A 25,656-nucleotide genomic window follows, 5' to 3' on the forward strand; every position below is an offset into this window, starting at 1 on the left:
TTTTTCTTATTTTGCCTAAATATCATATTTCTTCATTTAGTACTGCCCTTCAGAGGCTACAGAAGATGGTTACATGTTTCCCAGAAGACAAAATAAGTTAAATTCCCCCTGATCTTCAAATTCAAAAAGTTTTCACCCCCGGCTCTTAATACATGGTTTTTTATATAAATTGTGGGACCTGAAGGATTTTTCTGAGGAACAGCAGACAGTTTAACTGGACAAACAAGAGACTCACAAAAAAAAAAAAAAAAAACAACAAACACAGTTGTGGATTATTGAGGTAAGAACATAGTATTAAGAATCAAGTGTATGTAAACTTTTGAACGGGCTCATTTTTATAAATTCAACTATTATTTTCTCTTGTGGACTATATGTAAATGTCTTTTATGTGAAATATCTTATTCAGGTCAGTACTGAATAAACAACAGCATGCATTTTGTATGATATTTTAGGAAAATAATTAACATTTAGCAGATTCTGAAAGGGGGATGTAAACTTCTGATCTCAACTGTATTTTAGAGTCTATACATGTTACAGTTTTAAAGAGACAGTTCACACAAAAAGACAATTCTATCATTAATTTCTCACCCTCTTGGTGTTCCTAACCCGTAATTGGAATTGGAACACAATTAAAGATATTTTTGATTAAATTTTTGATGAGCTTTCTGACCCTGCATAGACAGCAATGCAACTGACATGTTCAAGGCCCAGAAAGGTAATAAGGACATTGTTACAATAGCCTATGTGACATCAGTTGTAATGTTATATAACAACTTTGTTAAATAATTTATTCCCTATCAGTCTTCAAAGCAGAACGGTATAGAAATGAAAGTTCTGTCATAATTTATTCAAACTTGCATGTCTTGCATGGATCACAGAAGGCAGAATTTAACTCTTTCTCCATTCATTTACAATTAATGCAGACTGAGACTTTCAAGCTTTATAAAGGAAGAAGATTGCATTTTCCACAGTCACCAACTACTCCATGTAACCATCTTTACGTTAGCTGCACATTTGCTGATACAGAGATTTGGCGTGAAGTAGCAGGACTTTAAAAGCCTCTTTTCTGGCTCGCTGATCATGATGAGGTGGAGAGACAGAGAGATTGCAGTTGTCTGTAATGATTAATCTTACACAGATGTGCACTGATGAAGAGCTAGGGTGAACGATTGTTTGAAATTGAGATAAAGCTTTCATTAGAGTTGATAAAAATGTGTGAGAGAGACAGAAAGAGGGATTAGTTGGCTACTGCCGTGTTCTGTAAGCTTTGGTTTTTCTACTTCTGTGGAATGAGTTCATAAATATAAACACGGTAATGCCTTTTTGTGTCATGTCTAAATGTGTGCTGTGGCCTGTTTCACAATGAACGTATAAACTTGGCATATTTACATTTGTCCAAGATTTATGTCCCAATACTAAAGCAGTCTTGGAGAGCCAGACTTTGTGAATTCTGATGCACATCAGCATATTTTGGCTAGGACATTTATGGGCAGGTAAATGTGAAATCGATGAAGGCATAATAAAAGATCAGCGTGTAAGACAATAGTTCATCCACATAATAGTGCAGCAGTCTAAACGAAAAGTTATAATGACAACACACTGGAAATTGAATGTAATACTCTTCTCAAAATGTGGCTACAGTATTGAAACCTGTTTTAAAAATGCTTATTTAGTAAGAGCAGTGTTATATCAGTTTGTACAATAAGCATCAGATTTATAAACCTCTGCAGTTTAATGACACTTGACCCAGAGGCTAACAATTAAAGCAGAGCTCAGAGAAACATCAGACTGTTCTGTTCATAAACTTGAAACTGAAAACTGCAACCTGAGTTGACCGTCTGGATGAGGCTGCAACTTTACTGGAAATCATATTGTGAGAGAAAAAGGCATTAATGCACATTTAGAGGCTGTAACTGTGTCAGTCAAGATAGTCAATAGCTTAACAGAAAGTATTTTCGTATAAAGGCATTTTGAAAACTGGTTTCAGAGTGGCTTTCAAGGCCTGATCCTTGCTAACAAAAGTGTCTTTTTCTGAATGTTCTCTCTCATGAAAATGTCCAGTTTTTAAAATGTTAAAAAAAAATTAATTCCACGTTAAAAAATAAAAAAAAATCTAAAATTACAAGATTAAAGTCGAAATTACGAGAGTAAAGTTGAAATATTTTGAAAATAAAATAGAAATTACAAGATTAAAGTTGAAATGTTTCGGAAAAAAAAGTAGAAATTTCAAGAATAAAGTCCAAATGTTTCAGATTTTGTAAGCTAAGACTTTGGAACATCTCCTGGTGCTCCCAGTCCAGGCCATTTAGGCACAACAGGCTAGAATATACTCTCTAAATATTATAACTTTAATCCAGTAATTGCTACGAATTAATTCTTGCAATTTTGACTTGATTCTCAAAATATTTTGACTTTATTCTCGAAACACTTTGACTATATTCTTAAAATATTTTGACTTTATTTTCGTAATTTTGACTTTATTCTCAAAATATTTTAAGAATATTCTCAAAATATTTTGACTTTATTCTCGAAACACTTTGACTATATTCTCAAAATATTTTGACTTTATTTTCGTAATTTTGACTTTATTCTCAAAATATTTTAAGAATATTCTCAAAATATTTTGACTTTATTCTCGAAACACTTTGACTATATTCTCAAAATATTTTGACTTTATTTTCGTAATTTTGACTTTATTCTCAAAATATTTTAAGAATTTTCTCAAAATATTTTAAGAATATTCTCAAAATATTTTAAGAATATTCTTTTAATATTTCAACTTTATTCTCATAATATTTTTACTTTATTCTCGTAATTTGTTTAATTCTCAAATTATTACGACTGTAATCTTAGTTTTGTTTTGTCTTTTACATGGCACTAAATTGCTGACGTACAAGTAAAACATTTCAGAAAAAAGTCAGAAAGCTCTCGGATATCATCAAAAAATAAATTAATTTATGTTCCGAAGGTCAGCGAAGGCCTTATGGGTTTGGAATGACATGAGGGTGAGTAATTATTGACAGAATTTTCATTTTTGGGTGAACTACGTCTTTAAGGGTACATGACAAATATATACTGAAACCTTGCATTTTTTAAAAGTTCAATTCACATGGAACCATAAAAATGACTAAAATGCTGTATATGCAGGCTAGTAGTTGCAATGTCATTTTGTAAAAAAACACTATGTGCCTGTGCACATATCTATAGACTGAACACGTAATACATAGGTGCATCATGTCACCGTTTTCACAAATTCATGTTTTTGTAGTTTACATGGAGACAATAACGGGATGGTTTCAGAAAATCCAGGCACCTAAAATACCATTGTCAGCCAAAATGCATAAAAAGTTTTCTGTTTTTAGTTAAAAATGCTGTTGTGTAAAATTTTTAGGCTGCACTTGAACCTGCTTTTATATTAAGGTTTTACTTGTCCAGACCTTTGTCTCTTTCTTTCAAGTTGCTTGAACTCACTATTGTTTTATTTGTGTCATGTTATTTATGCTCTCTCTTTTTCTTTCTTCTTTGAGACAGCTGTTTTGGTCGGTTCATTGTGAAGTCACAGCTGCTGTGCTGCTCTGTTGCAGTGCATCTCAGGTCAGGTCCCTAGCAGGCGATGTATCGACCAGTCAAAAAGCCATGTCAAAGCTTTCGGGGATGTTTGAGGGTAACCTCGTCTGACCTCTGATGGCTAAATATTGTGATTCCAGCCACAGTGTCATATCATAAAAATGGTGCAGTGTAACTGCTCTGTTCCCTAGATGGAGAGAATCACTCACAAGCTTTACTGGACGAGTTTGGAGCTAAACGCTGCTGTTCTAAGTGTGTTAGAGGTCACAAAATGATTCAGATGTGCTCGCAATAGTGCTAGTAATTCCTAAGTGTAAAACGCTCCAGAAGGTTGGTTGGTGGACAGGTGTCCAGTGAGGCATTTAATGGGATAGCACATTTCTTCACTCTCCAGCAGGTTTACTCTTGGATGGGGGGCCATATTAAGAATTTATAGCTTTAATCTGAGTCCTCAGGTTTTGTCTGGGGGGACTAACAAGAGTCATTTTTGAATTCTTGAAAACAAGAGTTGGTTTTGTTTGTTTGTTCAATAAATTCTCAGAAACCGTTTTATCCATGAATACAAATCCATATTTCTCATATAAATGTACATGGCTGATAAGCTAAGCAGATATATTATGCTTCAAAGGGTTTCAAAATATTGAAATCTGTTATTTTGTGACTTTCTCTCTTTCTGACTCTTTCTGACTCTTTTCTTTTTAAATAACTTTCATTAAGGGAATTCCTGCCCTTTGTTTTGGAGTGCAAATGAATGTTGTTTCCCTCTTTCTCTCACCCTAAAGGGAAATGTTCTGACAGGTTATTACCTTCTTTTTTTTCCCATTGGAAACAAATGTTCATAGCACGGTGTAGGTCACATTGTTTTAGAGGGCATTTGCTTTGGCTCAGAGCATATAGTGATTGTCTAACAAGTTTTATAGGAAAGTGCTGCACTAACGTAATCAATGACAGATCATTTCTCCTTAGTAAACCATCAAGTTCAATCGGCCATTCCTCTTTGTAGACGTGTACTTTTGTTCTATTATTTGCCTCATTAGTTGAACACCATTTCCAATATCTGCTTTGTGAATCTGCTAATAGTTTGCTTTCTGCCAATTTTAAATTTGTGAGAAATAAAGAATTGTGTGCCCTTTACCACAACAGACAATTTTTTTATGTATTTTATTGTGTTATTTACAGTATTTGCAATGGAAAAGCTGAATTTTTAGCAGCCGTTACTTCACTCTTCAGTTTCACAAGATCATTCAGAAATCATTCTAACGTGCTGAGTTGGTGCTTAAGAAACACTTAAAACAATTGTGCACCTTAATATTTGAGCAGAAACCAGGCAACATTTTTTTTTTCATATGGAAGCCTGTTTCCACTACTGAATAAAAAATAAGAAAAGGTAATTGTGACTTACTATCTTTATCTCTATTTTTCTCACAATTCAGAGAAATAAAGTCAGAATTGTGAGATATAAACTCACAATTGTGAGAAATAAAATCAGAATTGTGAGATAAAAACTCATAAAAAATATTTTTATATTTATATTAAATAATTGCGAGGTTATATCTCACAATTCTGACTTAATAACTCGCAATTGCGTGTAATAAAGTCAGAATTGTGAGATGTAAACTCATAATTTTAAGAAAATTGGTCAGAATTGAGTTCATATCTCATGATTCTGATGACTTCTCTCAGATTTGCCGCTTCATTTTTTTAGAATTGCGAGTTTATATCATAATTCTGAGAAAAAAGTCAGAATTGCGTTATATAAAATTGTCAGAATTGTTTTTATCTCACAATTCTGACTTAACTCACTATTACATGTTATAAAGTCAGAATTGCAAGATGTAAACTCGTTATTTTGAGAAAAAAAAGTCTCAATTGTGTTATAAATTCACAATTCTGAGAAATGAAATCAGAATTGCGAAGTATAAACTTGCAACTATTACTTTTTTCTTAGAATTAAGTTTAAATCTCACAATTCTAAGAAAAAAGTCACAATTACGAGACGCAGTTGCGAGATATAAACTCACAATTCTGAGAAAAATGGTCAAAATTGTTTTTATCTCACAATTCTGGCTTAACTCACTATTACTAGTCATTTTGAGAAAAAAAAGGCACAATTGAGTCGGCGCCGATAGCGTTGTGGGCAGCGCGCCGACATACAGCACCGTTGCGCACCGGGCGTCCCGTGTTCGAACCCCGACTCGAGAACCTTTCCCGATCCCGCCCCCTATCTCTCTCCCTCTTCGCTTCCTGTCATGTCTGATCTGTCCTATCTAAATAAAGGCAAAATGCCAAAAAATAAATCTTGAAAAAAAAAAAGTCACAATTGTGTCATATAAACACAATTCGGAGAAAAATTGTCAGAACTGTGAGTTTATATCTCGTGATTTTGGTTTTACTTTTCAAATTTGCGACTTTATTTCTCAGAATTGCGAGTTTATCATAATTCCGAGAAAAACTGTCATTGTTTATATCTCACAATTCTGACTTAATAACTCGTTATTGCGTGTTATAAAGCCAGAATTGCAAAATGTAAACGCTGAATTTTTAGAAAGTCACAAACACAATTCTGAGAATTTTTTTTTTCCGACTTTATTTCTTAGATTTGCGACTTTATTTCTCAGAATTGCGAGTTCATATCTCACAATTCTGAGAAAAAAAGTCATAATTGCAAGTTTATAGCACGCAATTCTGACATCATATCATAATTCTGAGAAAAGGTCAGAATTGTAAGTTTGTATTTTGAGATGTGAACTGGCAATTGTGAGGAAAAAAGTCAGAATTTTAAATTAAAAGGTCACAATTACCTTTTTTCGGTCAAAATTACATGACAGGAATTTTCGTTTTATGACTTTAAGTAATATGTAAGTGTATTGTACATTTTGCATGTGAATGAGATTGGATGACTTGTATGGAGAATAATATCACATATCTGTTTTTACTGAGGACTTACTAGCGTTCTTTTCTCTCTAATTTTCCTCATTTGTTGCTTTTCACTTCTGAATATTTTCTGATATTATCATATGTGCCTGAGGCTCTCTCTCTTTATCTCAATATCTCACCCGTTCTCTATCTCTCACGCTCTCTCTATCCGTCTCTCTGTGTGTGATGGAGTGTAAGCTGTAAGACTTATGAGGTGGAGATAATGGCAGGTGAATCTGATGTGTGAAGGTCTCTGGGTCGTTGCTTTGAAAGAGGTGTAAGCTCTTGCATATTGATACGAGTCAACCTCTTAAACACACACACGTGCCCACATTTTCCCCAGTACTGCTCTTTTGCTGTGTTGTAACGCATATTCTTTTATATTCACAGACAGAGCATCCCAGCAATGACAGAAGCCATAAACTGAAATGAGATGGACCCAGCGGACCAGAATGGAGACAGAAATTTCTTGTTTTACTGCGGCTGTTTGACTCTGTGGCCATTTCAGGTGCGAAAACAGAGTGTGAATAGTGTGTGATATCTCTGTGTGGGGGAAAAAGGGCATTAACATTCTATATACAACCTCTCCATCCTGTCCTTATTGGAAGGAGTGGTCTGGGAAATTCCCCCTCAGCCTATTAAACTATACACGTATATCACAGAATATTACTACTAGCACAGCACACAATGCCTCAGCCTCTCTCTGTGCACACATAACTGTTTAAAAATGGAATAAAATCACCTACGCGAGACTCTAAATTCACTTATGCTAGCTTTCAGATCCCTGATGTGTCTTTTCTTTTCTGAAGTTTTCATCAGAGATAAAAAGGAAACCTTTAAAGTGAACCCCGGGTATTAAGACTTAATATAGTATAGTATATAGCTTAATATAACGTAAATGATGTCTCTTACTAAAATATGTCGTAGAAAATCCATGAAAGATTTATGTTATTTAAAAAAATACTCACTATGGGGGGCACCATTATTTTGATTACGTAGAACGATTGAACTTCTGTGAGCTACTGGCACTGAGCTATGCTATTTTTACTGCAACACAACTCAGAAAGTAAAAACGATGCCCACAGCTGCTAAATGAGTTTACCGTACCAAATGCCGTACCACAGATTTTTCTCCACAAGGAGCCTAAATGCACCCGAATATTAAAATCTGTGTTGCGAAACTCCTTCAGTGGCTGTGGCGTCATGACAAGTGCCGGCATGCTTACATTGTTTAGAAGCTCTTTCAGTAGCTGTGGTCTAATAAAAGCCTCAAAGGCATCAGAGCTAAAGTGGAGAAAACACAGACATAGGTCTTTAGGAAGTTTTATTTGTTCACAGGCATCTTTCCATTCTTTTTTCTCTTCTTATTTCTAGGAAAGCAGTGAAGACTTACATTGCTTCTCTTGTGGCTCTTTAACTGAAAATTACAATCAAAAGCCACACAATGTGGCATCGTATCAGTATTTTATTTTCCAAGTTGTGTATTCCGAGTTGTGTTGCAGTCAAAAATATGGCGCTCCCATTGTCCAAAAAGTCCAAAAATGATGTTGATTTTTCCAATAAAGTAAGAGACATAATTTACGTTATTTTAAAGGAGAAGTTCACCTCCAGAACAAAAATTTAAAGATAATGTACTCCCCTTTGTCATCCAAGATGTTCATGTCTTTTTTTCTTCAGTAGTAAAGAAATTGTTTTTTGAGGAAAACATTCTTAGGATTTTTCTCCATTTAGTGGACTTCTATGGCGCCCCGAGTTTGAACTTCCAAAATGCAGTTTAAATGCAGCTTCAAACGATCCCAAATGCAGCTGTAAATGATCCCAGCCAAGGAAAAAAGGTCTTATCTAGTGAAACGTTTTTTTTTTTTTTTTTAGGTACAATTTATATACTTTTTAACCTCAAATGCTTGTCTTGTCTCTCTCTGCGATGTGCATGAGTAATCTGTACATCTCTGGTTCAAAACAGTTAAGGTAGGTCGAAAAACTCCCATCCTATTTTCTCTCTCAACTTCAAAAATCTTTTCATAATCAGCGTACATCGCTGCAGAAGTACCAACCCAGTGAACATGCAAAGAAGATCAAACACCATTAACAAAAAAGATAAAACAGCAATGAAGTTGAGGGAGAAAATGAGATTTTTTATAAACATTTTTTTTTAAAATAAATATCTGATCGTTTCACTAGATTAGACCCTTCTTCCTTGGCTGGGATCGTTTACAACCGCATTTGGGATCGATTGAAGCCGGATTTAAACTGCATTTTGGAAGTTCAAAACAGTTTCCTTTAAAAAGATGCACATCTTTTACCTAATGGTTTTAAATAGTTTTTAAAAGGCTGGGCATGTCAGTATATGCTTGGTTCTGCGTGTATGAACTGATTTTAGACCAGAGATACTTTTCGTTGCATTCTGCATTGAACATACCTGTTCAGGCTTTGCATTGGGAAATCTGTCATCCGTCCATCCATCCTATAGATCTGTCTGTCGATCAATTCAAACCATCCATCATTCTGACATCCTATCCATCTATCATTCTGCCATCCCATCCATCCATCATGCTTCTAAAGGACATAAAAACAAAACCAACTGTGGTTAGTCTGCAAGTTTCTGGCCTCTGAATTGACCCTCTCCTTGAATTATAGTTTGTTGAATTTGCACAATACGCTAAACTGAACCCATTTTTTAACCTTGTTTTAAAGGTCCACTGAAGTGCCTTGAAACACGCAGCCTTATTCTATGTGGTGACGTACTTTTAACTGAAACAAAAACATATCGCCCAGCCCCGCCCACTTATTTTGAATAGCCAATAGCGTTCAATTTATATCTGCTCGGGCCAGAGCCGTTAAGCTCGGTAAAGCCGCATTTGTAGCTTCTGACAGCCACAGACTAATAAATTACCCCACAGATTCAATATGAAACTCATAATCATGCTGAGGCTGTGTAGTTTAATACATGCTGATCGCACATATGAGCGCATATGATCTGCTCCGTGTATTGCGTCTCTGTGTAGGGGGCGGGACACTACGGACTCTAGAGAGCATTTGATTGGTCAGAACGTTTGATGAGAAACTGAAGTGCACGGTGATATCATCAAAATCGTTGATTCATATTGGCGGAAGTGACGAGACTATAAGTTTTGAATGCCCATATCTTGTAAACGCGAATTTTGTCGTTGTTTTGAAGCACACTAGCTTATAGATAATCTTAAGGATAATATATTCATACTAAAAGCCAAAAAAAATTTTGATTTCAGGGGGACTTTAAGTCTCTTTGCGTCTTTACATATGCCTGCGCATATGTGCTGTTTCATTGTTTTCTTAGAAGCAATACCTTGTCCCCATTTCACACATACTCCCATCCAAACATTATAGCTCCATTTATCTTCAGTGTAATTGTCTATGCAGTCTGAAAACACAACCGTATGTCATTTGGATGGTCTTTTTAAACAGGCCGGGAATGAGGGGTGTGGGAGGGTAATTTGGGTCAGAAAGGTGATTTAGAGTTGCAATTACATAAACTCCCTTAAACCTGCTTTATTTGTTTTTCTGCAACCAGACATAATTAACACTGATTTTTATGTAGCTCTGGTCTGTGTGGAGAAGCATCTTCTGTGAGAGTGAATCGTTATGTTATAGATCTGATAAAAATCAGTGGCTGTGTTATTGTTTTTTGTGTGTTAGTGCATTGAATGATGGATGTATTGAAACGCTCTCTTCATTAGCTCTGAACAAAAACGTCTTTCTGTACAGTGCGAAGATAAGAGGCTGTCAATCTCCCTGCATGTGGGAATAAGTCTCAGTCAGCACAAAGCAAAATCTTCGTCCTCATTCAAGCCGAACAGCCTCCCTGTTGGTGAAAACCGCCAGATGTAGATTGATTCAATGCTAATTGCTTGCATGTTTGATAAAGAACACAATATAATTCAGTTATTAATTGTACAAATGTTTTGTTTTTCTTTTAGGAACTTGCACAAGTGCACATCCTCTCTGTACCGCCCTGAGACACAAGAAACCACAGGCTTTCTACTAGAGGTCATTTAATGGGACACCACTGAGGAATTACCTGTATGGGTAAAAAGATCTTGTGTTGGAAAAGCCATTTCCATTGGATTCAGGGTGGATAATGAAAAGCTGTTTGCACAATCTAATTACACGAGTAAAACAATGTGCCCTAAAACCACACTACACAAAGAGCACAAGTCCCTCTGAATCAACCTAGTAATAAATCTGCTTGCCAAGCTTCTCTTGTTCAAAGTAAAGATTTATATAACATTTATACAACTACACCTTGTCCTTGAAGGTTTTAAATGCATCAAGATATTCGACATACTAGAAAGATTTCTGTAGGATCATGTAACACTGAAGACTGGCATAATATTTTCAAATAGATAACTCTTAGACGGTTTGTACAATTTTCACCACAATTGGCTCAAATCATCTTTAGACAATGCTGGCAAAAAGTTATCAAAAGGTTTTTGATATACCAAATTTAGTATGTGTTAACAAGTTTGAGACCCTGGACCACAAAATCAGTCATAAGGGTTAATTTTTTTAAATTGAGATTTATAAATAAGCTTTCCATATTATGTATGGTTTGTAAGAATATGACAATATTTGGCTAAGATTTGAAAATCTGGAATCTGAGAAAATTATCTAAATATAGAGAAAATTGTCTTTAAAGTTGTCCAAATGAAGTTCTTAGCAATGCTTATTACTAATCAAAAATTAAGTTATGATATATTTCCAGTAGGAAATTTACAAAATATCTTCATAAAACATGATCTTTACTTAATATCCTAATGATTTTTGGCATTAAAAAAATCAATAATTTTAAACCTTAATGTATTGTATTGTAATGTTCTACAGCCCAGAATCCATGTCAACTAGATGAGCCCCAGAGACAGATCATCAGTGAAGACCTCATCACCTAGACAGCCATCGACGCAAGACCGCGAAAACCAGATGAGTCCAATCTGACTTTGTGGCAACATGGAACTTTTTGCATCTACATTAATATTAGTCTGTTTGTTTCTTATTCCGAGGTCACCATAGCCACCAGATCCAGTCTGTATCCAGATCAGATGGTCACTGCAGTCCCCTGGATCCAGTCCGTACCAAGAGCAGATGGTGGATCAACACCTATAGCCGAATGTCAGCGGATACCATGTCAACTAGATGAGCCCCAGAGACAGATCATCAGGAAAGAATTCCTACCCTAAATGGCCACTGGTACAAGGCCATGGGAACCAGATGAGTCCTCTCCAATTTGACTTTGATGCAATATGTAACTTTTGCATTATTATTGACACTTTATTGTCTTATTTTAATACTGTAAGGTTGCTTTGACACAACTTGTATTGTAAAAAGCGCTGTATAAATAATCTTGACTTGATTTGCCTTGACTATTGTTGGCTGTTGCTACAGGGTCACATTTGACAAAATTTGTGCAAAAATGGACATGAGGCTGTGGAAATGTGACATTTTCATTTATAATTTCTGAACAGTTTGACCAAAAATCATTAAAGTGATCTCCTTAGATTTGCAGCGGCATATCGAATTCAAAAATATTAAAAAACCTTTTAATTCCAAACTTTTGACCTCCATATATACATGTGCAACAATGTGCATATGAATCTGACAACTGCAAAAATGTAATGTGGTTGATTTGTATTTTTTTCTTTCCTTTTATTTTATTATTCTGTTACTTTATTCATTTTAAAATTATAATTATTGTTTTTTTTTTTACTTCCAGCATTAGGCATTCATTTGGATTTGCCTCAATTACATTTTGCTGAATAGTTCTAGAGATCAATTTCCAAGGAGAGTTTATTTTATTATCATTGCCTGTTCTTAGGCCTTTTTGGTATTTATCTCAATGTAGTTAAACAGAAAAAGTATTTAATGTTATAATTACTATAATATTTCAGGATCATAGACAGTGGCTCCATTAAACAAGATCAGATATAGAGAAAGTCAATTTTCCTCACAGAACATTTTGAATGTGGACAATCCTTTTTAATGACTTTTGAACAAGCAGGTTTTGCCCTGAATTTTGAACCATGTAAAAAAAAACTTCTTCTTTTTTTGTCAGTAGAAAGAGAATAAGCCACCATATGAGCCACAGCCTGGTAACCCTAGTGAAAAATAAATATACTAAAATGTATTTGAGATACATTTATTTCATGCTTTTCATGCTAAGCATACTACAGATACATTCAAAAGTGTAAAACAACTCCTGCTGGGGTATAAAAATCCATGAAAACTTAATGCACTTTAATTGTGTGAAATCAGTGCTCAAGTCAAGTCAGTCAAGTCACCTTTATTTATATAGCGCTTTTAACAATACAGATTGTGTCAAAGCAACTGCACAGTATTTTAGTTTAGTTGTACTTCTCTTGAAGTACAACTAAAGTTATAATGTAGTATATTTGACTGTGCTAAAGTGGAACTATTGCAAGTATACTTTAGGTACACTTTAAATATCTTTAATTAAAGACCAATATTATTCAAAGATCACACAATCCTCATCAGAAGTGACATTAAAACACAGACATAAGGCTTAAAGGAGAACTCCGGTGTGATTTTGACCTAAAGTGTATTGAATCATGATACCGAGTGTAAACGTACCTTGCATATCTCATCTCGTCTTGTCCACTGCTGTCCGAAATCTGGGGTCAGTTATCCGATGCTCACAACAGCTTGTCAATGAAAGTCAATCGGGCATCGAAGGAGCCATGTAAATAAATCACTGTTTTACGCCATTTACGAGGCACAAAGTAGCTCCACACTTCATTGGTAGACTTCCAAGGGCCCTGACATTTAAAACGAGACATTGAGAACTTAGAAAAAGCACCGGTAGTTTATTTACAAGTAGATTTATACAGACAGTAACCGCAAGAAGTTTAGCGGCCGCCGCCATCTTAAATGTAGTCACGATAAGTCGAGTGTCGATCACCAAGGAATTTATCAGCTTATCAACGTATCAGGTTGTAGTTTCCTTGGTGCTCGACACTCGACTTATCGTGACTACATTTAAGATGGCGGCGGCCGCTAAACTTCTTGCGGTTACTGTCTGTATAAATCTACTTGTAAATAAACTACCGGTGCTTTTTCTAAGTTCTCAATGTCTCGTTTTAAATGTCAGGGCCCTTGGAAGTCTACCAATGAAGTGTGGAGCTACTTTGTGCCTCGTAAATGGCGTAAAAAAGTGATTTATTTACATGGCTCCTTCGATGCCCGATTGACTTTCATTGACAAGCTGTTGTGAGCATCGGCTAACTGACCCCAGATTTCGGACAGCAGTGGACAAGACGAGATGAGATATGCAAGGTACGTTTACACTCGGTATCATGATTCAATACACTTTAGGTCAAAATCACACCGGAGTTCTCCTTTAATATTAAGTGCATTGTGCACAAGTAGCAATATGTCAGTAAATATGGTTTTAACTATACTTAGTATGAAATAGATGTATTTTAAATGTATTACTTTTTTACAGCAAGTTACAGAATCTATGGCAGAATCTATCTTATCATATAGATAAAGTATAAAGATGAGGAGAACATCCGAAGCTTGAGGTCTAGTGAACTTCATGACAATCTGCCAAGTAGCCACTGCCAAGACTTAAAAAAACAAAACAAAAACAAAAACCAACCACTGGTGCTTCTCTTGTTTTTGCATATGTATGCAGTATAAATGTTTGCACTGTCTTTGTTTTGTCGAGCAGGTACAGGAAAGAGAATCAGCACTTTAGAAGAGTTGCTGATACTGAAAAATTATCCCCGTTCTGTGGGAAACAGTGCAGAATTGCTTTTACCGGTAAGTACCGGCCTTCTTTGAGGACTGATTTAACCTATGGTCTGTTTTAAGGACAAACGTCATAAGTACCTCAAAAATCTGCAGAACCGTGCGCCTGCAAAGCGTACTAATCCTGATTAAGTCATTAACTTAAGTACAGATATGTTCTGAGATAATTCCAGAGAAATTTTTATAGTTGTTATAAGGCCATTGGCCCCACAATGGGCACCACGTGATTGTTAGATCAGATTTAACAGCATTTCCGAGCTCTTCAGTCCTGCAGGGTCAATTAGAACGGCTTTTAGTGGCGCAAGTGAACATCGGAGGCAGTAAATGTGACAGATATGGCGCCTCTGTGCTGCACAATATTAGAGAGAGAAAGAAAAGGTGCGGTATTTGCTACCCTCATTAAGATTAGAGAGGTAATACGTGACCTGAGAAGATAAATCTGTGGGAAGCAGTCACTCGCTTAGACCCAGGAGCTTGATCACAGTCTTCCCCATAAATTAAAAATTCATTTTGTCAGCTAACCAACTATTTATAGTCATAGATTTCAACACTCAAAACCATTTTTTTATGTGATTAAGGAAGTTTTCCCAATAGTATCGTAAAAAGATATTTAAAGTATGTTTGATATATGCAGACACATTTGCATTTTGCACGTACCTTATTAGCATAATTCCTTTAGTAAATTGGCCACCCAGTGCATGCAAATAAATAATGCAATTCATTCTTGGTGAATTCCCCTATGAGTCTCCAGCTAAGGTTACCCAGAGGTGAACATTATTCTTAGCCTGGTTTTAACTGATTAATTCCTTTATACTAACAATTTGACCTGTTTGTGCAACAAGCTTGCATAAAGATTTGCTGATTCAGCTCTGTCAGAAGGGGCTTGTGGAATATCTGATGCAGGACGTCTATAGTTACAGAATTATTTGCAAGAACTCTTGGATGCTGAGCCACAGGGTGGATTGATTAGCTCTGCACTGCTGTTAATGAAACATTATAGATTTTCAATGGTCCGCTTGAAAAGCGCTCAGAGAACAATGTTCGGAATTAAGAGCCAGCTGTATTCTTGAGCTAAATATCCTTTATGTTCTGAGCTTCGGTGGTTATTACAGTAGCACTATTTGCAGAACTGATGTTAGATGACTAATATACTCTATACAGTATATGTGCATATATATTATTTATACAATTCTTACATTTGTAATGAATAAATAATGTATTTTTTAATAGTTTATTAGTATTTACAATTCTTTAATTGCTTACAAAATAAACTGTATGCATTGAAAGTGAATGCACATTTTAACATGAATCATTTTAAAATAGTTTACAAAGTACTGGACTGTGAAAATTATTTGCTTGATGTTTTAGACTCTTCTTTAGCTATTTTACAAAAGTAAACTAACTGGGCAAATTTGGTTGCGAGTTATTTATTAAATATTAATATTTATATAACATTAATATAACATTAAAGATTAATATGAAATGTTATAAAAATTAATACTTGAGGCTGAATCACATCTGCAGGTCTCATTACAACAGCACTGGTGCAATGTGATATTGCTTAATTGGGTGATATGTGTCAGAGAAGGTGCTTTGAATTATTCAGAGTTTAATTTTGTGATTTATGCTTTATGGATCCTCAACAGGTTGAGAAACTGAAGTCTAGTTTGTGTATCTGCTAAAAGCAGCTGTTTCCTCCTCCTTGTCATTGTTTGGTAGACTTGTAGTCAAGACCGCCTAAGCCGAGACCAGAAGGTATCGAGACCAAGACCAAGACCAAGTCGAGACCAAGGCCGATACCAAGTCGAGACCGGAGAAAAAAAACAGACTAGTGTTGAAGCTACGCAATAACTTGTATGAATGGCTGTCGCAAAAAAAAAAAAAAAAAAAAACATGCATGTGATTGGTTGCATTAATGTTGCATTATCAAACGCTGTGTTGTCGTGGATACCAAAGATTCTAGAGCGTGTAGTTTTTTTTTTTTTTTTGAGCGTGTAGTACTTCTAAATCCCCGACCACTATGACGGTCTGAGACAGCGAGACCTTGACAAGACCGAGAGGTCCGAGACCAAGACAAGACCAAGACCAAAGACCGTCAAGGCCGTGACAAGCCTGAGACCACGTAAAAGTGCTTGAAAATAGTAACACAATCCACTATACTTCCAGTAAACAACTCAACTTTTTTGAAAACTTCAGAATGACCATGGCACTCTTGTAAATTAAAAAGCCTTTATAATCAGATGGCTACATCCAAGAAATCGAAAAATACTCCAACGTGTTTCGTCACATGCCTTCTTCAGGGAGAGCAAACATCAAGCTTAGCTTTGGCTTTCCAAAAGCTGTTTGCTGTTTTCTTTCTTGGATGTAAACATCTGATAATAAAGGCTTTTTAATGCCCTCATTCTGAAGTTTTCTTTGATTGCCTGTGGTTTCTACTATTGGACTTTGTTTCAACTTTCTTGAAGTTGACTTCAGTTTGAATTCTAGATTTATTTGTCATATGCGAAATAGGAGGGCTGGAACTAATGTAAATGAGTGTGTTCTGATCCAAAATGCATCAAATATTGCATAACCCAACATGCGTCAACCAGTCAACTGACAAATGTTAAAAAAATCAGCTCAATCATCACTTACTATATCTGTTATTTAAACAGTTATTTGATGAGTGCAGTTTCTTTCCTGTGCTAACTATTTTCTTTCTCTATAAAATATCCAACACTCTTTGGTGCTGATATTGTATATCTCCAGCAGCTACAGCAAGAAAACAGTAATGGCGGCCTGCTGCTTCTCACTCACGGCTGTGTCTATGCTACTAGGGCAAAGATCATCAAAAATGGGCAGGATTTCTCCCTACAATGATGTAAGTGAAGAAATGCAGGGAGAAATCTGGAATTATGTGTTCAGAGACACTGTTTATGATTTATTTGGAGTGGGTGGATTTTTACCAATATAGGCTGGTTGTTTTTCACTGCGGCCACACAAATGTGTTCAAATGTGATTTTTGCATAATAGATTCCCTTTAAAGTTTTAGGACAGTACATTAGCATGTACATGACACTCCGAAACCAAAAGCCACAAACCTAAAGTGAGGAAAAAAATGATTTGATCCCCTGCTGATTTTGTACGTTTGCCCACTGGCAAAGAAATTATCAGTATAATTTTATAGACTGGTATTTAGGTTTATTTTAACAGTGAGAGACAGATCAACAACTAAAAGAAACTAGAAAAACACATTTCAAAAAAGTAATAATATGATTTGCTTTTTTTATGAGTAAAATAAGTATTTGATCCCCTATCAATCAGCAAGATTTTTGGCTCCCAGGTGTCTTTTATACAGGTCATGAGCTGAGATTAGGAGCACTCTCTTAAAGGGAGTGCTCCTAATCTCAGATTGTTACCTGTATAAAAGACATCTGTCCACAGAAGCAATCAATCAATAAGATTCCAAACTCTCCACCATGGTCAAGACCAAAGAGCTGTCCGAGGATGTCAGGGACAAGATTGTAGACCTACACAAGGCTGGAATGGGCTACAAGACCATCGCAAGCATCTTGGTGAGAAGGTGACAACAGTTGGTGCGGTTATTCGCAAATGGAAGAAACGCGAAATAACGGTCAATCTCCCTCAGTCTGGGGCTCCATGCAAGATCTCACCTCGTCGAGTTTCAATGATCATGGGAACGGTGAGGAATCAGCCCAGAACTACACGGGAGGATCTTGTCAATGATCTCAAGGCAGCTAGGATCATAGTCACCAAGAAAACAATTGTTAACACACTATGCCATTAAGGACTGAAATCCTGCAGCACCCACAAGGTCCCCTGCTCAAGAAAGCACATGTACAGGCACATCTGAAGTTTGCCAGTCAACATCTGAATGATTTAGAGGAGAACTGGGTGAAAGTTTTGTGGTCAGACGATACCAAAAAATCGAGCTCTTTGTCATCAACTCAACTCACTGTATTTGGAGGACGAGGAATGGTGCCTATGACCCCAAGAATACCATCCCCAACGTCGAACATGGAGGTGGAAACATTATGCTTTGGGGTGTTTTCTGCTAAGGGGACAGGACAACTGCACTGCATCAAAGGGATGATGGACGGGGCCATGTACCGTCAGAGCCAGGGCATTGAAAATGGATTGTGGATGGGTATGACCCAAAACACATGGCCAAGGCAACAAGTGGCTCAAAAATTCAATTCAATTCAATTCAATTTTATTTGTATAGCGCTTTTTACAATACAAATTGTTGCAGAGCAGCTGTACAAAAGTTTTAGGCTACTACAATATATTTAGTAGCTTATTAGTGGTGAATACTGTATGTTGAGTCGATGTACATATGATATAAATATTAAAATCAGTAACTGTGTAATCAAACAGATGATGAACACTAATTGCAATGGTTATGTGCTGTAATCAACTTGTAGGAAAATTATGTAGTGCTGTATGTTGTTTCAAGGCTGGCATCATCTGCGGTCCTCTGAGGGGTTGGCATCATCTCTTCTTCTGAATCCGGGCTGAATCTTGTGTAAACCCTAGTTACCACGGGATGGAAATCCCGTGGCAGAGACAGAGAAACAAAGAAATAATTAGCGTAGCTGCTGTTCCAACTTCCGACCAAACAAAAATGATGGTTTAGCCCAAGCTGAAGAATATTAATGTGCAGAAGCACAGAAGCAAAAAGAAGCACATTAAAGCCTGGGAGTGGCCTAGCCAGTCTCCAGACCTTTATCCCATAGAAAAATCTGTGGACAGAGCTGAAGGTTTGAGTTGCCAAACCTCAGCCTCAAAACCTTAATGACTTGGAGATGATCTGCAAAGAGGAGTGGGACAAAATTCCTTCTTAGATGTGTGCCAACCTGGTGGCCAACTAAAGGAAACATCTGACCTCTGTGATTGCCAACAAGGGTTTTGCTTAGTCGTGTTTTGCAAAGGAGTCAAATACTTACAGTATTTGACTCATTAAAATGCAAATCAATTTAAAACTTTTTTGAAATTTGTTTTTCTGGATTCTTTTGTTGTTATTCTGTCTCTCGCTGTTTAAATAAACCTACCATTAAAATTATAGACTGATCATTTCTTTGTCAGTGGGCAAACATACAAAATCAGCAGGGGATCAAATCATTTTTTTCCTCACTGTAGAATTCAGGAGTCTTTCAGAGCAGCTAATTCTCTGTTATTGTGAACTAAAAATACAGTTTAATTCTGCTTTAGTTAAAGTTTTGTCTTTGTTCTGTCCTCTCCCTCTCTTTCCTGTCACTTTATTCACTGTCTTTCAAAAAGCAAATTCATGTACATTCTCTGTACGAGCCGTCAACTGTGACTTGATCGATTTTTCATGCACATCAAAGGACAGTTGGGCTGAGCTGCTAATGTACTCTGTGGACACAGTGCGGTCTTCACAAACCGAACTGGCATCTGAAAAAAGTTTCTGGAGTACAAAGGAGTTCTGCAGTTTTTGGAGTACAAAGTTTATCAATCAATGTAGGTGTAACAGGTATTAAAAGTAATGTTCATTTTGTATATAGAATTACACAAAAAAATGTTAAGTATACCTGATATGCCTATCTGTGTGTGCATCTTCCCCTTTAAATTTCTTCAGCAGCGTAAATCTTAATTTCCTGTCTTTGCACCACCTCTTCCCTTTCTGCGCTGTCTCCGCATGGGAGAGGTGGGTTTCTGTCAAGCTCCAATTAATCTGATGTCATCTCTAACTTTTATATCACTTTAAAATATAGTTTTCCTCTTTAAATCATATATTTGACTCTATTCTTCATGTATATTTTGTTATTCTCATTAATTTGTTTTTATTAAGATTGTGATTTAATTTTGATGTTTCGTCGATGCGTTCGATGTATATGCTAAATGAGTTGCACTTTCTCCTTTAACAGAAAGTACGAAAAGGGCGAAAACACACTGCTAAAAATCATATTCTGTGTTATCAGGTATGCTGTTTTGTCACTTGTTGAGTTCGTTGTTTAAAAGTTGTATTTCCTTTCCCAGGGTGGCCGCGGATCCTTAAAAAGTCTTAAAAAGTCTTAAATTGCGTTGTCCTAAAATAAGGCCTTTAAATGTCTTAATTTGTCTTAAATCTAAATCCAAGGGTCTTAAATTTTTTACACTTTGAGAAGGGAAAGTTTATCGTTTTGAGGAGAATCTCCTGCGCAGGTTCTAAATCTGTTCTGTTGCTAGACACACGCTTGCTTGACAACGCCTCAGTGTTGCAAGATTTAGCGGGTTTCCGCCCAACTACACGCATTTGATTCGCAGATTAACTGTTAAATTTAACCATCATAGAGTAAAAGTTTATAATTAGCACGTTTTTACGTTGCCGCACACACCTGACGCGAGCACGCGCAGAGAGAGAGAGAGAGAGAGAGGAGAGAGAGGCGCGCGGCGCGATTCACACAGATTGATTCCTCTTTAACTGCTATTTGAACGGAAACGTACATACCAAGTCATGTCTTAATACCCGTTTAGGTATTCTGTTTAACAGTCGTTTATGTCTTCAGTGAACCGAAACAGCTGAGAAAGAGATGCGTGCCAGTATTCGGTTCGTCCATTTGGCCTTAAAGAGACAGCGTCCTATAAATACCTGCAGTGAGAAACACTAGTTATTTTACAATTAATTATTAAATTTCCCCTCCTGAATACTAGTGTTATTGATTTTATTACTAACTTTATATTGTATTCATTTACACTTGTCATTTGTGTAATTGTTCTTGTTTTGTTACTGAACTTTAGTTCAGATAGTAGTTTTTGCTGTGGATGAGAAGTAGCCTACCTAAAGTAAGCATTCAGTAATTAGGAAAAAAACAAACTTTTTTTTTTTTTTTTGCTGATCCGAAAAATGATCCGATCCATGGCTCAAAATCCGTGTTTGTTACATTGGCTTCAAAGTGTGTGAGAGCCTTGACTTTGTCATGGAATAGAAAATAATTTCTTCTTCTGGAATAGTGTTTTCTGTTTAATATTCCCAAGAATAATCAGTTAAATAAAATAATAATTTAAAATATCTTCATAGTTTTGTGCTAGACTTTTGCGGGACTTTCAATTTGGTCTTAAATTTTGTTTGAAAATGGTATTAAAAAGTCTTAAAATGTCTTAAATTTAACTTGGTCAAACCTGTAGACACCCTGCTTTCCTCTGCGCGCCCTTTCTGCGCTGTCTCCGCATGGGAGAGAAAGTACGAAAAGGGCGAAAACACACTGCTAAAAATCATATTCTGTGTTATCAGATTAAAGCAGCAGTTGAACCGTCACTTGATGTCCGTCTGGTTACTCGTGCAACAGAAAGAAAACACAACGCAGACTATACCGGTTACAAGTGGTGCCGTTGACCATTTCGGATCATCAGATCAGCGCTTCGCAGATCGCCGTGGTTGCGTGACGGCTCGCCGGCTTCGCCGATCTCCTTCTGCTGGGTTTCCTTCGTCGCCATCGCTCGCAGTGGCTCTGTGTTCGCGGATGAGGAGGGCGCGTGTGTGAGATGAACATCGCGGGACAGACTGTGTCATCTTAAAGGAACGGTAAAGCGTGTCATTGCCTGACTGATCGACGACTTCTCTCTGCGGCGAAATTTCGTTCATCGTTGGTGCGTGCGGATGAGAGAGACTGCGTGATAAAGACCGCTGAACGCTTCACTGATCTTTGTGCATCGTATCCTTTATCTGAACAGATTATTGTTATTGACTGTCTATACGTTTTACATGAAAATAAGTGACTAACTAATTTTGAGAAGGAAAATATTTTACTTCCACCAAGAAGAGAGATCTGAAACTTTTTCCCTTTGAACTGTATTCTTTCTGATATTTCACTGAGTTGGTTTGATTGCTATTTTCAGCATATTTTATATGAAATATACGTGAACATTTCCGAATTGGGTTTGTTTTCAAAGCATATTGAGTTTTCACATTTTATGTGTTTTCACTTTACGTTTGAAAAATGTTTGAGGATTTTGGTAAAGACGATTTCAGCCCTATGAAGCAATCTAATGTAACCTTTCCGATCGGCAGGGGTGGTGGGCCTGAATATTATCAAAATGAGAGAATGTCTGGAATTACATCACGTTGTTATGGGAGAGGGAGAGCGTTAGCTAATGTGGGTCTTGATTATATGCACACAGTTGATTCAGCAATCGGTGCTTCTGTAGGCCCAACTGCTAGCTCCACCCCGATCACACGCCCAGATGCTGAACGTGTAATTTCCCCTGAGGCATTAGGGAGCATTATTTCTGATTTAGCTCAGAAAATAGGGGAGAGTATTTCGGCCAGCCTTAATCTTGCGCACCAGCCCAGCCCAGTACAGCATAATCCTCCTTCCCAGTCTCAGCACTCCAGTGAGTGTATGGATGCATCTAAACTGAAGGTGATAGTTCAGCAAGATTCAGCACCTCCGCCATTCTTCAGGGGCGATAAGAGTGATTCGTTTACCATCCATGAATGGGAAGATATGATGTGCAGTTATTTAAACAGAATGAGATGCAAAACGCAAACAGATGTTTCAGATCTCATCATGAGCAGACTGGCTGGAAAAGCGAGAGATGTTGTTAAGGTGTCCCTACGAAGCCGTCCTGAACTGAGCGCCAGTGAGCTTCCAAGTGCAGTGTTTGACATATTGAAACACAACTTCAGTGAGTTGGCTTACTCAAATATGCCTATGGCTGACTTCTATAATACTGTCCCGAGAGCAAATGAAAGTCCCATGGATTACTGGATCCGCCTTAACAAGGCCATAGATGTTGCTGATGAGTGCTTGCGCAGACGTAATAAGAGTGTTGAGGATCCCGCTGCTGAAGCAGTCATGATGTTTATTTCACATTGTCCAGACCCAAGTCTTGCTATGTCTTTTCAGTTCAAACCAGCGGAGAAGTGGAGCGCTGCTGAGGTACAGGAGCGGTTGGATAGTCATCAGAGGGATGTAAAGAGATTCTCATCGAGGACACAGCACACAATGTCTCTGTCAGCTTGCAACCACTGCTCTGTTACAGCATACCCTGATTCAGTGTCCAGTTCTTCTCAACAGCCTGCTTCCACGCCAGCCCAGTCTCTGCCTTCTGTAAGTCATCTTAATCCTAATGCTCCTCCATTTGCTCCAGACACCAGTCTTCAACATATGGTTGGCATGATGGATAGAGTCCTGTCATTGTGCACTGCCTCTTTAACTTCGTCCAGTCAGGTTCATGCCGGCAAAACTTCAGACTTCAAGACAAACTTCAGCTCTGCATGTAGGGTCTGTAGATCCAAGGAACACACCACATACTCACACTGCAGACGTCACAGGCTATGTCGCCACTGTCTCAGTCCTGGCCACTTTAAGAATGACTGTCCTAAAGCAGCGTGCCCTGCGACTCCCTCAGATGATGCTCAGTTAAACTGAATAGCCCATGTGATGAGAGGGGTAACATGGGCAATTTTAATGAAAACTCCCTCACAGAAGAAGCAGATGTGCAACATGTTTTTGTGAACAGCTGCAAGTCATTGCCAGAAGACAGAACTGTTTTATATGTAGGGTCTCAGAGAGTAGATGGAGCGAGTGAGTTGTTTTATGCTCCTGTGACAGTTTGTGGCCATTGCACATTAAAGGGTTTACTGGATTCTGGTAGTATGTCCTGCACGCTTAGTGAAGAGGGTGAGTCCAAGCTGAAAGCTGATGGTCTCCTTCCACGTCCTCAAGCGATTCCAAGTAATGTGGTTCTGGTAGGATGCGGTGGTCTTACAATTCGGCCAAAGTGTACATACGACTTGGAGATTGAAGTCTACGGATTTAAGTTTGTCGTTCCAACTCTTGTGGTGCCTGGACAAAGAGACGAGTTCATAATTGGGAGCAATGTGATCAAATGCATTCTACAGAAGATGAAATCTCACGACAAGTACTGGGATCTTGTTTCCTGCAGTAATACTGATCCTGAATGTGAAAAATTCCTTGAGCTTCTGAGCTGCATCTCCCGATGGTCTGGCCCTCAGCAGCCTGATAAACTCGGTACTGTGAAACTCTGTCAAGCAGTCACTCTACTCCCAGGACGCGAGTATCTTGTTTGGGGTAAATTGCCCACAAATGTCCCTGTTTCCCCGGGAAGCACTGTACTTGTTGAGCCTACCACTGCACGTTCAGCACCTAAAAACATCCTTGTCGGACGAGTAGTAACACCGATGTGGGGTGATCGATGGGTGCCAATGAAAATACTCAACCCAAATACAACAGTAGTAACACTTCGCCGAAATTCTAAACTAGCTGACGTTTCTTCCTGTCTAGCTGTCGAAGACCTCACTGTCATGCAGGGACTGAGTAGAACCCACCGCGACATTCCAAATTCAAATCCCCTTGAAAATACCTCGGCATTTGATCCCGTGCAGTTGCTGAAAGACTATGGTCTGGGGGATGTTAACGTTGATGGATGTGAAGTTTCTGAGGTGTGGAAGGGAAAATTGGCGTCTCTCATTGTGTCTTATCATGATATTTTCTCCAAGGATAAACTGGATTGTGGAGAGGCAAAGGATTTTGTGCACAGGATCCATCTTTATGATGAGCGCCCATTCCGTCTTCCCTATCGTCGCATCCCTCCTGCACATTATCAAAAACTGAGAGAAGTGTTGTCAGAAATGGAGGAAAAAGGAATAATCAGTAAATCCGTCAGTGAGTATGCATCGCCTTTAGTGATGGTTTGGAAAAAAGATGGTAATATGAGAGTATGCACTGATTTTCGCTGGCTCAATGCTAAAACCATCAAAGATGCCCACCCTTTACCACATCAATCTGACTGTCTTGCAGCCTTAGGAGGTAATGCCTTTTTCAGCACCATGGACTTAACTTCAGGATTTTACAACGTCCCACTCCATGTGTCTGACCGCCGATACACTGCCTTCACAACACCAATGGGGCTATACGAGTATAATCGTCTCCCTCAAGGCCTTTGCAATAGTCCCGCGTCCTTCATGCGCATGATGCTCAGTATCTTCGGTGACCTTAACTTTTCCAGTCTTCTCTGTTATCTTGATGACCTGTTGGTTTTTGCTCCATCTGAACAGGAGGCACTGAGACGCTTGGAGATCGTGTTTTCTCGATTGAGATCCAGCAACCTGAAGCTAGCTCCCAAAAAGTGTCACTTTCTAAGGAAGTCTGTAAAGTTTCTCGGCCATATGATCGATGGTTCTGGTGTTTCAGTTGACGAAGAGAAAGTGAAAGTCATCTCTGCTTTTCAAAAGGAGGATCTGATGAAGGAAGACGGAACCACGCCTTCACAAAAGAAAATCCGTTCATTTCTCGGTATGGTCCTGTACTACCAAGCCTTCATTCCAAATTGTTCACGTATCGCCAGACCCCTATTCAACTTAACGGCTGGCCAGAGACGTTCAGTGAAAGGTGGTTGTAAGAGAGCA

At 37.7% G+C, this 25,656-nt stretch overlaps 1 protein-coding gene across 1 annotated transcript in view; it reads left to right on the plus strand.

Annotated features, from left to right (window-relative positions):
• The window catches only part of LOC141325887 (delayed-rectifier potassium channel regulatory subunit KCNS3-like), a 41,984-nt gene extending 31,467 nt beyond the window's left edge, over positions 1 to 10,517 (plus strand). Inside the window, exons 4-5 of the mRNA XM_073834613.1 lie at positions 10,227 to 10,345; positions 10,439 to 10,517. Coding sequence (XP_073690714.1) covers positions 10,227 to 10,345; positions 10,439 to 10,517 — 198 coding nt within the window. The remainder of the gene's footprint in view (positions 1 to 10,226; positions 10,346 to 10,438) is intronic.
• Positions 10,518 to 25,656: the final 15,139 nt, after the last annotated feature.

The sequence above is a fragment of the Garra rufa genome, chromosome 2 (assembly GCF_049309525.1).
Source record: "Garra rufa chromosome 2, GarRuf1.0, whole genome shotgun sequence".
NCBI classification, from domain to species: Eukaryota; Metazoa; Chordata; class Actinopteri; order Cypriniformes; family Cyprinidae; genus Garra; species Garra rufa.